This window comes from Podarcis gaigeae, assembly GCF_964106915.1.
Source record: "Podarcis gaigeae genome assembly, chromosome: 11".
Taxonomy (NCBI): Eukaryota; Metazoa; Chordata; class Lepidosauria; order Squamata; family Lacertidae; genus Podarcis; species Podarcis gaigeae.
The window spans coordinates 50,651,545-50,664,268 of record NC_139687.1 but is presented as its reverse complement, the minus strand read 5'-3'; the positions used below and the strand labels follow the sequence as shown (position 1 = coordinate 50,664,268).

At 42.6% G+C, this 12,724-nt stretch overlaps 1 protein-coding gene across 1 annotated transcript in view; it reads left to right on the top strand.

Moving 5' to 3' along the window:
* Nucleotides 1–12,039, top strand: part of ST8SIA3 (ST8 alpha-N-acetyl-neuraminide alpha-2,8-sialyltransferase 3) — a 44,178-nt gene extending 32,139 nt beyond the window's left edge. Inside the window, exons 4-5 of the mRNA XM_083702858.1 lie at nucleotides 2,096–2,653; nucleotides 5,684–12,039. Coding sequence (XP_083558984.1) covers nucleotides 2,096–2,653; nucleotides 5,684–5,966 — 841 coding nt within the window. The 3' untranslated portion in view covers nucleotides 5,967–12,039. The remainder of the gene's footprint in view (nucleotides 1–2,095; nucleotides 2,654–5,683) is intronic.
* The last annotated feature ends 685 nt before the right edge of the window (nucleotides 12,040–12,724 follow it).

The window sequence follows — 12,724 nt, the reverse complement described above, 5'->3', positions numbered from 1 at the left end:
AATAATAATATTTTTTTTTTATTCCCCGCCCTTCCCGGTTCAGAAAACCGGGCTCAGGGCAGCTAACAACAAATTTAAAACAATTAATTAATGCAACAAAAACAGCATAAAATACAGTATAAAACATGAATAACAATAAATTCAGAATTCAAAAATCAATTTAGGGGGGAAATCCATCCAATAAACATTAGATGATCACCAGGGCTAGCTGGCTAAATTAGTCCTATGTGGGCCAGCAAGGAGGCCAGGGGAGAATTAGCTGTGGGATCCCAGAGCGGGTAATCTTCATAAAAAAGGGGAGAGGGGGAAGGAAGGGGGATAACAGATCAGGCTAAGTTCAAATTGAAAGCCTTGCAGAACAGCTCTGTCTTACAGGCCCTGCGGAAGGAAGTTAAATCCTGCAGGGCCCTGTTCTGATGGGACAGAGCATTCCACCAGGTTGGAGCCATCACTGAGAAGGCCCTGGCCCTGGTGCAGGATAATCTAACTTCCCTAGGGCCCAGGACCTCTAAACTATGATTATTCATGGACCTGAAGCCCTTTTTCATGTGCCTCCTCTATGAGAGGTTCTCTTTGTGGAATGCTTTCCCCAGGGAGACTTGTCTGGCTCCTTTAGGTGCCAGGAAAAAACATTCCTCTGCCTTTTAAACTGTGGTAGGGTATTCTTTTTGTTTGTTACTGTATTATGTGTTTTTGTGTTCTTATATTGTAAACAGCCCTGTGATCCTCAGATGAAAGGCAGTATAGAAATTTAATAAATAAAAGCAAAAGCAGCAAAGACCTACTTTCTTATTCCCTTTATGACTCAGGATTAATTTCATGCCACAAGACAAATTCTCAGTAGGTGAATATTATTATTATTTTAATTACCCCACTAATACAAATAAATGAGTGAAATGAATGCCTTTTATTTCACAAAACGTTTAGACCACTTGATTTTAAGGAGAGAGAGAAACCCTTGAAGCGGTTCTGTTACGTGCAATGGGAATTCAAGGAGAACGCAACTTAAATCACTCTGAAAGAAGCTATTGGAGTAGTCCAAATCATTTGCCCATGCATGTGCACAGAAAATAGTAGATCTAGCTGAAAGGAAACACATGGAGATCTGCATTGATTACTGCAATGCATCCCTAATTATAATTATTATATAAGTGTTGTGTAATCAAGAAGGTTCTATAATCGTAGAGGGGAGGGTGGCTGTGAGGAGACATGCCTCTGTCTATCCTGAAGGGAGCCTGTGTTCATGAATCTGCCATTACACTACTTACTGCCTGATAGTCATAGGGAAGGGAAGTTAATGTAGGCCCAGATCATGTGATCTATTTTCAGATGGGGGGTGCTGATATTGACTGTGATCTATTTTCAGATTTGGGGGGCGCTGATATTGGGCAGGTGTGCACTGGATTCTATAAGCATGTACAGAAGCCTGTGGAGTGAGCAGCTAGAATAATGGACAGTATTGTCTGAACCAAGCCCAAATGTACTCTGTTCTTGGTGTAAATCAGGAGCGAGGGACCTTTGGTCCTCCTAGCACTGTTGGACTTCAACTCCCATCAATAGAAGATGGACAAGGATGATGGGAGTTGCAGTCTTAGCAACTTCTGGAGGGACAATAGCTCTGCATCCCTGTTGTAAATATTAGTATTAGTATTATTCCCTGCCCTTCTTCAAATGACAGGTTAAAATTAAAATATAGTATTAAAAACAAAAGCAGACCATGAAGCGAAATGGAATAATCCTCAGTAGTATCATCCCTGTTATGCTCCCAAAGTCTGCTGGAACAAATAGGTTGGAAGCTGCCTCCTGAATAAATATAGTATGGAGACAATCTGATCTTTACAGGGAGGGAATTCCATAGCCAGGGTGTCACCACTGAGAAGGCCCTGCTTCTTTTGGTGAAAGGTGCCATATTCCCTGCGGGCACCACAAGCAGTTCAAAAAAACAGGTTGGCTGGAATGGAGGAAGGTGCTCCTTCAATTACATAATTGTGAAATTAGCCCCTTCCTTCCCATTTCCTCAAGGCAAAGATAACAATTCAACATAAGAAGGAAGACCCATCATGTTCATGAAATGCGTGTTCTTTTATTGTTCTAGGCGAGAAATTCTTCAGCATGTTGACGTGATCAAAAACTTCTCCTTGACGAAGAATATGGTTCGGATTGGGCAGCTGATGCATTACGACTACTCCAGCCACAAATATGTCTTCTCCATTAGCAACAGCTTCCGCTTGCTGCTTCCAGATGTCTCTCCTATTCAGAACAAGCACTACAATATTTGTGCTGTCGTCGGAAACAGCGGCATCCTTGTGGGAAGTCAGTGTGGGCAAGAAATAGATAAATACGATTTTGTTTTCCGTTGCAATTTTGCCCCGACTGAGGCATTCCAGAAGGATGTCGGGAGGAAAACTAATCTCACCACCTTCAACCCCAGCATTCTGGAGAAGTACTACAACAACCTGTTGACCATTCAAGATCGAAATAACTTTTTCCTAAGCCTGAAGAAGCTTGACGGCGCCATTCTCTGGATCCCAGCCTTTTTCTTCCATACTTCAGCAACCATTACAAGAACATTGGTTGACTTCTTTATCGAGCATCGTGGGCAGCTAAAAGTCCAGCTGGCTTGGCCAGGAAATATCATGCAACATCTCAACAGGTGCATTTAACTCACCCCGTGATGCTGTTGTTTGCTTTCGTTGTAGTTTGCAGCGGAGTAGAGGAGCAGCAGTCAAGAATCGAGGGGTTTTTAAGAGAGGCAGTGGGTTGTTTATAAATGTGCTCATAATAATAATAATAATAATAATAATAATAATAATAATTTATTATTTATACCCCGCCCATCTGGCTGGGCTTCCCCAGCCACTCTGGGCGGCTTCCAAAAAAATATTAAAATACTGTAATGCATCAAACATTAAAAGCTTCCCTAAACAGGGCTGCCTTCAAATGTCTTCTAAATGTCAAGTAGTTGTTTATCTCTTTGACATCTGGTGGGAGGGTGTTCCACAGGGCGGGTGCCACTACCAAGAAGGCCCTCTGCCTGGTTCCCAGTAACCTTACTTCTCGCAATGAGGGAACCGCCAGAAGGCTCTCAGTGCTGGACTTCAGTGTCCAGGTAGAATGATGGGGGTGGAGACGCTCCTTCAGGTATACTGGGCCGAGGCCGTTTAGGGCTTTAAAGGTCAACACCAACACTTTGAATTGTGCTCAGAAACATACTGGAAGCCAATATAGGTCTTTCAAGACCGGTGTTATGTGGTATCGGTGGCTGCTCCCAGTCACCAGTCTAGCTGCCACGTTCTGGATTAGTTGTAATTTCTGGGTCACCTTCAAAGGTAGCCCCACATAGAGCGCATTGCAGTAGTCCAAGCAGGAGATAACCAGAGCATGCACCACTATGGCAAGGCAGTTCACAGGCAGGTAGGGTCTCAGCCTTCGTACCAGATAGAGCTGGTAAACAGCTGTCCTGGACACAGATTTGACCTGTGCCTCCATGGACAGCTGTGAGTCCAAAATTCAGGGGCACAGTTACCCCATTCAGGACCAGGGAATCCTCCACACCTGCCCGCCTCCTGTCCCCCCAAAACAGTACTTCTGTCTTGTCAGGATTCAACCTCAATCTGTTAGCCGCCATCCATCCTCCAACCGCCTCCAGACACTCACACAGGACTGGTTCTTATTTGAAAGAGAGGTAGATTAAATTTGTAGCCTACTTTTCTTCAGCAAAAAAAAAATAACAAAGAAGCAATCATGATACAGTGGCCCAGTAACTATGTAATGCTAAGCCAAGCCATTACTTACAGTAGCACAAGCAAACATGCAGATTGCTGGAGAGCAGATCAAGGGCACTTTGGTCTTGCTGCTACCCAGAACTAAGCCATGGTTTGGCTTATTGCTCTGTGCAAACCCTGGCTTGTAGCTTATCTCCCCCCAACAAACCATGAATGGTAAACCCAAGAACAAACCTTGGTTACAGATTGTGGTTTGCCTCGAGTTTGACAAACCATGAGCCCAGGTTTGGGTGTAGCACTAAGACAAACCATGACTTAATCCCTGTGGTAGGGGCAGGGAAGGAGTGCGGCAGCTGCCATCTTTGCTCCTGGAAGCCGTACGTTTGATCATTCGCACTCAACATTTGTGAACAATTGTAGCTAATCAAATTCTTATTAAGATAAGATTGTCAGGTCTTTGCCGGTTTAGGCTGCTGGGTAAATGAACGAGGCCCACAAACTCTCGAGAACTTGTGGTGGTGTGAGTAGAGAAGTGTAGAGTAAATAGAAATTGCCACCAGGAGCTAAAAAAAACATATCTAAACAAGATGGGGGGACTCAGGATCAGGAATAGCCAAGGTGCAGCTGGGGCAGAGAGGAACCTACAGATTCTAGATGTTGCTGAACTACAACTTCCATCATCCCTGTCCATTGGCTACGCTGGCTGGAGCTGATGGGTGTTGGAATCCAGCAACCTCTATCAGACCACAGGCACCCCATCCCAGATCTAGAGGGAACCTTAGCCATGTACACTGAGCAACCCCAAAAGCTAAGACTTGACCATTCATTACAGTATCAGGGAATGATCATTGGGGGAACATAGGAAAGATGCCTCACTCCAAGGCATCCAGATGCTGTCATTATCAGTCAAAACAGAAGTCTAGATAGCCACGTTGGCCCATGAGAAATAGTCCCTCTTGGGGCAGCCCCTTAATTGGGCCAACCAAAATATCGCAGAATACTGAACAAGCTCTTATATTGTCGAGATTCATCAGGCTAAGTGGGAAACAGAGCAGTTGTGTGGCTTATATTGAAGCCATGAAGTCTGCATCTGGTCACGGTTTTAATATGGAACAAGTAGCCAGCACTGGGTAGGGCGCTTTAAGTTGCTGTGCACATATCAGGGTTGCCCCAAAAGGTGAAGGAAGGCCCTTAAGCTTACCAGTAAAGGAATCTTTGAAAAGAAGCCCAGAAGACAAGAGCTATCAGTACATGACGGCCTTGGTTGGCCAAGGTTTCCATTTAGTACTGGCACACATGTCATCGTGCTGTGAACTTCTTTTCAAACACTCTCTTAAGTTTTGTGCAGTTCAGATGCAAATGTATGGGTAGAGTTTGAGCAGTCCTTGTGCTCTGAGACACATGGAGTTATAATAAAGATTTCCTTTGCCCCAGGTGTCAGCTGAGTCTCTCCCCTTTGGAGGGGAGGATATGTTCTTCATTTAAAGTGCTCTTCCCCCTGTTTTTCTTGTGCCATAGATATCACGTTGCACCAAGTGCTTGGTAGGAACAAGAAGTACAGCAGCAGCTGACTCCTTGTCTCTGAAAAGATGAGAACAGTCAAGAACAGCTAGTCTTTTCGTCTTTTCAGAGATGAGATTCATCACTAGAGCACTCACTAAAGCAGGCATAGGCAAACTCGGCCCTCCAGATGTTTTGGGACTACAACTCCCATCATCCCTACCTAACAGGACCAGTGGTCAGGGGTGATGGGAGTTGTAGTCCCAAAAACATCTGGAGAGCTGAGTTTGTCTATGCCTTAACAAAAGCTTGCACATTGTTTTTCGATGTCGTGGTTGGCCTAGTAAAGGTGTTGCTCTAAAAGGGATTTCAAAATGACATTATTATGCATTTCCAGAACATTTCCATTCAATATATATAATCCGTTTCCCATGTCATGCTTTCTTTTTATTTCGCAGGTATTGGAAAAACAAGCACTTGGCACCCAAACGGCTCAGTACAGGTATTCTCATGTATACGCTGGCATCTGCAATTTGTGACGAAATCCACCTATACGGGTTCTGGCCTTTTGGATTTAATCCGAACAACCGGGAAGACCTTCCGTACCATTACTATGATAAAAAAGGAACAAAGTTTACGACCAAGTGGCAAGAGTCCCACCAGCTCCCTGCCGAATTCCAGCAACTCTTTCGAATTCACGGCGAAGGTCTAGCAAAGCTGACTTTGTCCCAGTGTGCCTAAGGATTTAACACTTGAAGTGCCAAATGATTGTCGTTGTTTTTTAAGTAAAAAAAAAAAAAGTGCCCAAAATGAATTCACCGTTTTTTTCAAAACAGAATTCTAAATGGAAAAAAAAAGAATTTATGGGCAGGGATTTCCTTTGATTCAGAGATGCTCTGAAAGCACCCTTTGATTGCCATCTTTTCAAGCATTGGAGGGTGTCTTTAGCATATTTAGCAATGCAGAAGGATTTCTTCTATTTGTGCAGTAAGAAAGTCAAAGCTGTTTACAGCAGAAAGTTTTGCATTTCTGGTTATGCTGCCAAGATGGCTCTCTTTAAAGTATTTTCATAGTCATGTATTTTTCACATTCCGCAATATGTCTCAAAACATTGAATGTTAAAACACCTGTGTTTGCTTCTTAAGATTCTTGGCTTGTTTTCTTGGCTAACTTGCACAACTCCTCTTAGTAGCTGAAAAACAGTTTGAGGACCGCTCCTGAATGTTCTGACCGAATGACCATTTGCACCAGTATTAACTCCTTTAAGGTCAATGGGAATATATCACTGTAAGTGGTCACTGTATTATTCCAAAGATCTTTCATTAGCATAACAAGCCCAATGGGGAGTGAAATATACTTTCCATGCAGGCATGCAGAGATGGTCCATTGGATACCCAAGGGATGCATTTGGCCCTTGTCACAATCTTTTGTGGACTCCTATTTCCATCCCACTCAAGCTTGTCCCAACCACTATGGCTAGGTAGAGAAGATCTGGACAGGGCCAGGCAGTCTCTGACTTGACCTGTGCTGCTCCCAGTGTGCTCCTCAAGTGAGAGAGACTTAGCAAATGCCCTTTGTAAAGAAAGAGCATGCCACCAGAAGTCTCTGTGGCAATACAGAAACTTCTGTAGCACCCAGTCATATCTCAAAGGCCATCTGTGAAAGCAAGAATTGCCACATCCCATCCTAGGCCAATTTATTCAACCAAGGGGGCTTCCGAACCAACCAACCAAGAAGGTCGCAGCCTCTCCCCAGCCAAAGGGCGCAGGCATGACTCCATAGGAGTTCGTTCATCAAAGAACTCGGTCTGGGACAGTCTGGCCCCTGAGGCTGAAGATATTGTCCGCAGCAGCTCTACAGTTTTGAATAGACTATGAACACAATGCTAAAATGCTAGGCTGTGTTGAGACTAGTTAGAAAAGCTACAGACGAGTTTGAGTCATTCGGTTTTTGCCATAGTTTCTGATGAGTTTGAAGTTCTTGGATCAGGGATGAGAAAGCTCTGTTGCTGTCAGCATGGTGCCCTGCCATGTCCCCTCCTGGTCTTCACAGGGGGTGCAGCGCAGTGGCGACACCTCACCTTGTACTCCAGAATGTCCCCATTCCTGCTGTAAATTGAGAGGATTCATGAGAGCTCCAAACGAAGGTCTCCATCTCTCCTCGTCTAATATCGCCCAAGTATTTGTTCTGACATGACTAATGGAAGAATGCCATTGTTTTCACACCAGGGCTGGGAATGGGGTTTTTTTTTGATTTCCCGCTAGAAATCTACTTCACTTCTAAATGTCACTGTTGCTCTAAGCCACTGCTTTCTGGAAGTTTAAACCTCAAGCTACATCATTTGGCATTTTGGGCATTGTCCCATCGGGTCGAAGCAGTTACTTAACTTTCTGTTGTTTACAGTTGGTAGTTATGTCAAAACTGGCACCTGTAGAAGTTTCAACTCTGTTTGACTGCCTCTTTGCGAAGACATTACTCCCCAGATTTTGCAGTGTGGAAAATTCCATAGCTAGACTCATTTATTAAACAGTTTTAAATTACCTTTTAAAAAACTGTCCCAGTTTAGTCAAGCAGGAAGGGTGTTTTTTTGTTTGTTTTTAAAACAAACCTTAACACAAGCATTCATTAAAAGTACCGTCATAAAACAGGCACACACACACCCTCCTTTGTTCTCATGCAGGAGATAATTCCTCTTTTAAAAGAGACAACCATACAACAACAGCAAAAACGATGGTTTTGCTTCAAAATTATTTTGCCCATCTGAAGATTTTTGCAGATTTAAAGCAATAGATTGATCAGAGTAGTCAACTAAAATATGTATGATTAAGCAAGCATGGGTCTTCTGGGGGGGTGGGTGGGATGGACCATCTTTCAAGTCCTTCCACTTTCCAAAATTTAAGTCTCAGAAACAATTAAACTTGCAACGTATACCATAATCCTGCAGAACTTGCTTTTTCAAAAGGAAATAAATAAATAGTGATTTCAGCTTCGTTGAGTGTGCCATGAGCTTTGCTAAAGACTTCAAAGGATCTGATCTTTAAGGTCCTCTACTGAAATAACAACCCATTGACATTAATGGTCTATCACTGGAGCACCTATATTTCAATATAATCTTGATTGTTTGTTTTAACCTCAAGCTTTGATATTATTGATGTATGGTTCAAAAGCTTCATTGGTGTTAGCTGAGCTGGTTCAGATGGCCATATCCTGTCCTTAAAAACATGCTTCTTCTCTTCCCCTCCACAAAAAATGTATAGGAACTGATTTGCACTTCCATTATTCCACCATGATATTCCACTGAAGAAGACCCTGCACTTAACATATGTTTACCGGTGATATCATTGACATCAGTAACTGTTTGCCATTGTGTGCTGTATTAGAGGCTGATAGTGGAAGAACAGTGCGACAAAAAGTAGTAGCCTGATCCTGTATTTGATACATGTCTACTTGGGGAGAAGCAGATAGGAGTTATTAAATGTGGGAGATGAAATGGAAGCCTCCTGACTTGCCATTTTTCCATATGGGACCCTGAGGATGGTAAGCTCCTAAACAGAGCCTATCTCATTGTGTTAGTTGCCCTAGATTGCTGAGGTTTTTGTTTTGTTTTGTTGTGGTTTTTTAATACATGTTAATGTAAGATAACCTATAGCGGTCCAGGCATTTGGGGACTTCCAAGCTAAGTCCTAAATTAAGAACTTGCTCAGAAGCCAGCCTGGTTATTCTATTTGAATTATAATTGACATCCTTGACGACAATTCAGGGAAGGCATTCAATGAACGTTTGAACAGCACTGATCTCTAATTATTGATATGTTGTTGCATTAATAGGGACATAGTAATAGGGCTTGTGTTATCCACAGACTAATGTGCTTTGTGAGTATCTCTAAGAAATTGCATTGACCACTTATGTGCTCCTTTTTGTATAGCTACCATTATTACCAAGTCACAAAGTTGGTCATCAATCCAGCTAAGATGAATTGCTGGGTGTAATGGCCTGCAGTCTTCGAACCTCTTTAACAGGAGCAATCCATTGACCGCAGTAGAAATCCACCCAAGAAAACATTGTGCAGGTTAACGCTTATGGCTCTGTTAAAAGAGAGGAGAGAAAGAGATCCAAGAAAGAAAACAAATTATTCAGACATTAGTAATTGGAATTCAGAAAGGTATTGACAACGAAAGGGTCATATCATAGTCATTGATTTTCATGTGGAATTCGCCATTGATATTTCATAACCTCATTGAATATTTCAGAGCCATAGATTCCATCAGGGAGTCCAACTTCAAAATCAACAGCTCAATATCATCCAAAGCAAATTACTTTTTTTGACGTATCAATACTCTTGGTTTCAGGGCAAAAGTCTCTCCTTAAAGCAAAGTGTATGATTCACGACCATGTATTTCCTATATGCTGCTTTAATCCTGCTTTTGAAAACTGTTGTGATCCTACAGTTGTTGGCCAAAACTGTAAATAGCTTTTATTTTTCTGCTGGCATCAGTTGAAAGGACTTCCACTGTGTTTGTCCAAAGCAACCCCATTGCCGAGCCCAAGAGAGGCTGTTCAACAATCGTATAAATGCTTGAGTACCATCAGTCCTAGAATGGTATGTAACAGTCATGCAACATAGATTTTTTAATGAGTTGTGAATTCTAGGGTGACACAACTCCTTGAGTAGCATGGCTTCTAGAGTAGCCTGGGTCCTTGACTAAGAGATTCAAGAGATAGATAGACGCAGCAGAAATGTAAATATAGGGCAGGACTTAAATAAGATGTCTATCGAAACAAACAAACTTTAATCCAATTATTCTAGGACCTCTTTTCACCACTGTACCAAGTGATCTGTTCTGGGCATGAGTGTTCTGGTATGTGCACACAGCTTTCCCACCTGGAAGGTTACGCAATTCATTTTAGTGGAAGGAACCAGCTAAGCCATGTAGCTTGGCTCCCTTCATTGAAATTAATGGCGGGGCACATTCCATGTGCACAAGAGGTCCATGTGTGCATCTTGGCAGACAGTAGACATTTAGACTGGGGTGCTTGACATCTTTGCTGTTCTTCACAGCATCGTGCATGAAGACCTACCTTGCGTTCACTGATATCAAATGAGAAACTTGCACTGCCTGTGGTGGAAGGAAGCTCACATCCAAACGTATGTGTTCAAGGTGCATGCGTATTCCATTGTCCACGTCTGTAACATGCCTTCATTCTCACCTGCAGAAGACCCGCAATGGCATCAAAGAGATATGCATGTGCAAACACTCCGAATGGCAGTCCCCAGTGCATGGGGACTGTACCCCATGCTGGTACACACTGCTGTATACAGCATGTGTTGTTAAGCTCTTGATTTGATTAGGCATCGGTAGATAGGCCTTGGTCAAAATAATCAAAACTACCTGTGAGCATCTGATGACTGGGCTGGCGATTGAAACACACAATATTTCCAGACTGGAAATCCAGCTCAAATCTATGTACTATGGCTTACATGATCGTCCATTGTCAGTTGGTCTGTATAAAATATAGGCATTCAGAAGGGAGATTGAGATCTACTAGTAGATCTCTGAGTGACTGGCAGTAGATCAACAAAGTTTTCTGATTCCCTAATTTCATGGACTTATGGCCAGGTGTGTACGTCTTAGCATCCATCCATTTAAAATGGGCCTGCACAACTTTTGATAGAGGGAGCCAAAGGCAGACAGTTGTCCAAGCATGGTCAAAGCATAGGAGGTCCAAGGAAGATGGAGGGGGGAAACTTACCTGGAGCTGCACAGCCAGGGGGAGGGGGCTCCTGACAGACCATAATATGGTGAGTATATTGATTGCAGGCCCAATCAGATACCAACAGGTTGTCTGCTCTCATTTCTTTCCTTTAAGCATCCAAAATCTCCAAAAAGCCAAGAATAGGAAATGTGAATGGAGGTTGCAAGCAGAGGACAGGATCCTGTAAATAAGTGTGAACTACTCTAAGGAGCTTGCTGTTCCTTGCTGAGTGGCATCATCTTTACACAGAAATCGCATTTTTCAGAAGTTCTGCCATGGTCATCAAAACCAACCATTTGTTCTTAAATAGCCATATTAGAAAGTCTTTATTTTTCAGGTAGCAAATGTACACTAGAGTCAGGATTTAATCTCAGGTGAAATGGTGTGGAAAGCTGCACAATGTTTCAAAACGTTTGGCATGGGGGAGGAAAAAACCTGGAGGTTGTCCTAGTGAAGTCAGTGGAGATTTCACTGGTGGGGGAACCAGTCAACAAGCAAGCGCCATTAAATGAATGAAGCGTTGCCCTGCTACACAACTTAATTCATTTTTGATGGAGGAGTTGTTCCCAATAGCTTGTCTAGAACTCGGTTCAGCTCCAGGATAATAAGTATTAAAGATGTATGAAACAGGCCACACCTCTGAGATTGGAATGTGATCTGTACAATGTAATGTACATGTAAATATTTTGTCTGACTTGTTCATTGCCAGCTAGTTCATCCAGCCAAAATTAAGATGTTTCAACCTTACCAGTTTCAGTGGGAGCATCAGAAACCTCCTCTGAAATCAAAGAGGCTTAAAGGTTGGATCCAGTTTGGTTGGATTGTACACCTTGGTGTGTGTATTTTCTTTTCTTTATTGTTTCCTTGTAGATGAATTCTGCATAGTTATTGTGATTGAAAATTATTGGGGGTGGGGAGTGGGAGATTTGCAACGATTCCTTTTGAATATTTCAACAATGTTATTGTCGGGTGTGGATGTGCCTACCACATTGACTCATGTGCCAAAACATGATATTGAATGCATTGTTTTTAAATAAAATGTTTTATTGTGCACTGGAAACCCCCAGGCCTTCTCTATCTCTTTGTCCTCGCCTGACTTTGTAGGGTCTGTTAGTTGTTCTGGATGCTCTGCAGATGTTCACATCAACATTGTTGTTGTTTTGTTTAGTCGTTTAGTCTTGACCGGCTCTTCGTGACCCCATGGACCAGAGCACACCAGGCACTCCTGTCTTCCACTGCCTCCCGCAGTTTGGTCAAACCCATGCTGGTAGCTTCGAGAACACTGTCCAACCATCTCATCCTCTGTTGTCCCCTTCTCCTTGTGCCCTCCATCTTTCCCAACATCAACATAGCAAAGCAGAATACTCTAGCTCAACAGTGTATAAATGCAACAGCCTAATCATGAGAACTTGCATATTTATGTAAAAGTTGCCCAAAAATTGGATGTTCCCTTCTTTCTTACTTATTTAAATAAATAAATAAGTAATCTCCATTTTTATTACTTTGTGACCATGGTTTCAAATTTCCATTAAGTACCACCATAACAGTTCAATGTACATATGATACAGATATCAACCGAGAACCCATCAGGAAATAAAAAACCTATATAGAAGAGAAGAAGAGTTTTGGATTTGATATCCCACTTTATCACTACCCTAAGGAGTCTCAAAGTGGCTCACATTCTCCTTTCCCTTCCTCCCCCACAACAAACACTCTGTGAGGTGAGTGGGGCTGAGAGACTTCAG